Raw genomic sequence first — 3,496 nt, 5'->3', positions numbered from 1 at the left:
TGGTTGGATCCAACAGCCTCCCAAGCAGCTTTGACTGAGGGTTTTTATTTTGAACAGTGGAGCAGAACCCAGAGTTACCTTTAACCTCAGGTGTCTGTGGAGTGGAGTAGGCGTTGGCGTTCTCGATCACGTGAGCTGGGTCAACGTTTTCTTGCTCCACTGTCATCAACTGGGACCAGTAATCCACAGGCAGGAGCAGAAGTCGCTCCATGACCTACAGAGACAACCATGAGTTGCTGATCACAGAATGGTTTAGGTGTGAAGGACCTGAAAGACCATCTCATTCCAACCCCCTGCCATGGGTAGGGACACCTTCCACCAGCCCGCTCCACTCCAAGCACCATCCAGCCTGGTCTGGAACACTTCCAGGGATGGAGCAGACACAGTTTCTCCAGGCAGTCTGTGCCAGTGCCTCAGCACCCTCCCAGGGAAGATTTTTTCCCCCAGTATCCCATGCAACCCTGTCCTCTGGACATAGGAAGCTATTCCCTGTGTCCTGGCACTCCATGCCCTTTGTAGGGAGTCCCTCTCCAATGTCACACAGGATCACACAGCTCTGACATGGCAACACCAGGCAGGCATGGCCTTGACTCTGCAGCAGTTTGAGTCCTTTCAGTGGGATAAATCCACCCAGGTTGGTCCTCCCTGCTGATCTACCTTGGGCTGTCGCTTTGTGTCTTGCAGCAGAGTCACAGGGTCAGGATCAGGTACCGCGTGGGCAACTATTGTGGGGCCAAAGACTTTGGCCAAGTTAGTGATGTCCATTTTCGTGTCTGGGCTCTGAGCCACCCTGCATGGAAAGGAAGTAGCAAAAAATGTAGCTTCTCCCCTTCCCTTGTCATCCAGCTCCCCTGCCCCACACACACTTCAGCCTCTGCATGGGGTTTTTTCCAGGATAAAGACTTGATATTCACGTAATGAGATCCAACTAGAGAAAGGACCAGTGGCAACTGGGTTGGGATAGACCTTAAAGATCACCTTGTTCTACCCTTCCTGCCATGGGCAGGGACTACCTGTCCATCAGAACATACCTCTGCAGGTGGATCATGAGGAAAGCTAAGGTGTCCCTATTGGCCTGAGGAAGTTCTCCAATTGCTTGGTACGTAGCAGCAATGCTGTTGTCCTCATCCGAGATTTCTAGGGGAAAAAAGTAATACTTAGACCTCGCAAAGTGATCCCAGAAGCTGCAAAATTCCCCTCATAGCCTCAGACACAAGGAAGCATGAAACTTCCCATGCCATGGCAGTAACTTTGTACCCTGCCCAACTAGTACTTGTTCTTTTTCCTCTTCCCAAACAGTACAGCACTAAGAGAGATCTTCCCAGCCTGTTGCACATCAACAGAGCTGCAAGCACCAGAGCTCCACAGCACTTCACAGCTAAACCCACAACCATCAAGCCTGAAAGAGCTGGAGATGTCACACAGCAGCTCCTCACCTGCAGCTTCCATGAAAGCCTTGTTTAAGCGGAAAGTGAGAAGTGGTTCCTTCAGGCTACGCAGAAAGTCCTTGAGAAGGCCACAGATGGCGTGGATGTCATCCACCTTACTGAGCAAAGGGACGTTTTTTGCTCTAAGAAACTTCTCTTTCAGTTCCCTCACGGTCTTGTCACAGCCAGAGATGCGGTAAAGGCCTGTCTGTTATGGCAGAGAGCTTTGCTCAGAGGCAGGAGAGTCACTGATGTTCTTCCACCTCCACCTTCTCTCCACACCTGAGCACTCCCGTTGCTCCCACAGTCACCCAGTGAGCAGCACCATGCACACCACAAATAAGGGATGGTTGGGTTAACAATGTGCTTCCCTGACACCACCACCCATTTCACACCTCATTTTGCTGTTACCTCATGCAGCCCTCGCTGCTCGATCTCATTAACACAGTGCACCAGGATGGAAGGGATCATTGGAGGAGTAGAAGGGACAAAATCCATCAAGGTGCCCTAAAAGGCAGAAAGGAAAACAAAAAGAAAAAACAGCGAGTCATTCTTCAAGACTTGGCAAACACACTCTCAGGAATTCACAGCAAGATCTGAGCTTTAAAAACAAGTATTGTTTCCTCTTCACCAACTCAGAGAAGAGCAACACTACATCCATCAGCACAACTTAGAGCTGCATCTTCCCCACTCACCACCCCCTAAGATCACACCCCTACACCCCTTCCCTGCAGAGTTATGGAATGATGCATTAACGAGCTCGTTGGCATGTGGCTGTGCAGCTCTGAGCAAAAGGAGCAGTGCAGCTCTGGGCAAGAGGAGCAGTGCAGCCCTGGGCAAGAGGAGCAGTGCAGCCCTGGGCAAGAGGAGCAGTGCAGCCCTGGGCAAGAGGAGCAGTGCAGCCCTGGGCAAGAGGAGCAGTGCAGCCCTGGGCAAGAGGAGCAGTGCAGCCCTGGGCAAGAGGAGCAGTGCAGCCCTGGGCAAGAGGAGCAGTGCAGCCCTGGGCAAGAGGAGCAGTGCAGCCCTGGGCAAGAGGAGCAGTGCAGCCCTGGGCAAGAGGAGCAGTGCAGCCCTGGGCAAGAGGAGCAGTGCAGCCCTGGGCAAGAGGAGCAGTGCAGCCCTGGGCAAGAGGAGCAGTGCAGCCCTGGGCAAGAGGAGCAGTGCAGCCCTGGGCAAGAGGAGCAGTGCAGCCCTGGGCAAGAGGAGCAGTGCAGCCCTGGGCAAGAGGAGCAGTGCAGCCCTGGGCAAGAGGAGCAGTGCAGCCCTGGGCAAGAGGAGCAGTGCAGCCCTGGGCAAGAGGAGCAGTGCAGCCCTGGGCAAGAGGAGCAGTGCAGCCCTGGGCAAGAGGAGCAGTGCAGCCCTGGGCAAGAGGAGCAGTGCAGCCCTGGGCAAGAGGAGCAGTGCAGCCCTGGGCAAGAGGAGCAGTGCAGCCCTGGGCAAGAGGAGCAGTGCAGCCCTGGGCAAGAGGAGCAGTGCAGCCCTGGGCAAGAGGAGCAGTGCAGCCCTGGGCAAGAGGAGCAGTGCAGCCCTGGGCAAGAGGAGCTGTGCAGCTCTGAGCAAGAGGAGCTGTGCTGGGGAGGCAGCCTGGCCCTACCTCTCCGATGCGGACCGGGGTGCCCGTGAGCGTGGGGATGCAGGGCAGGGGGCAGCGCTCGCGGCACTCGGGGTGCGTCACCACGCGACAGTCTCTGCACTTCAGGGAGATCTTCCCAAACTTCACTCTCTTTCCACAGGGAACACACGATTCTGGCTTGATAACCTGAGGATCCAGAGCACACAGAGGGGAGAGATTAGTGCAGTGGAGTAACTCCATCAGAGTTAAACTGGGTAAATGTGATCCCTCATTCATGTAGGTAACTGGTACAGTTCATATTGACCTGAGATGTAAGCATGGAATATCCAGAGCTGGAAGGGACACACAAGGATCAAAATCCAACCCCAAAATCCACCCTGTGCCTGGGAGCATTGGTCAAACACTCCTGGAGCTCTGTCAGGCTTGGGGCCATGACCACTGCCCTGGGGAGCTGTTCAGTGCCCAAACACCTCTGGGGGAAGAACCTTGTCCTGAT

General features: G+C 54.7%; 1 protein-coding gene across 1 annotated transcript in view; it reads right to left on the bottom strand.

The window, feature by feature from the left end:
- The window catches only part of RACGAP1 (Rac GTPase activating protein 1), a gene marked incomplete at its 5' end in the record, with an annotated part of 8,167 nt that overhangs the window by 1,852 nt on the left and 2,819 nt on the right, over window positions 1-3,496 (bottom strand). The window contains 6 exons of the mRNA XM_009069721.1: window positions 79-214; window positions 658-790; window positions 1,032-1,137; window positions 1,437-1,635; window positions 1,839-1,934; window positions 3,022-3,186. Coding sequence (XP_009067969.1) covers window positions 79-214; window positions 658-790; window positions 1,032-1,137; window positions 1,437-1,635; window positions 1,839-1,934; window positions 3,022-3,186 — 835 coding nt within the window. The remainder of the gene's footprint in view (window positions 1-78; window positions 215-657; window positions 791-1,031; window positions 1,138-1,436; window positions 1,636-1,838; window positions 1,935-3,021; window positions 3,187-3,496) is intronic.

The sequence above is a fragment of the Acanthisitta chloris genome, unplaced genomic scaffold, assembly GCF_000695815.1.
Source record: "Acanthisitta chloris isolate BGI_N310 unplaced genomic scaffold, ASM69581v1 scaffold22062, whole genome shotgun sequence".
In the NCBI taxonomy this organism is placed as follows: Eukaryota; Metazoa; Chordata; class Aves; order Passeriformes; family Acanthisittidae; genus Acanthisitta; species Acanthisitta chloris.
The sequence above is the reverse complement of the archived record's forward strand: the minus strand, read 5'-3'. Positions and strand labels throughout refer to the sequence as shown.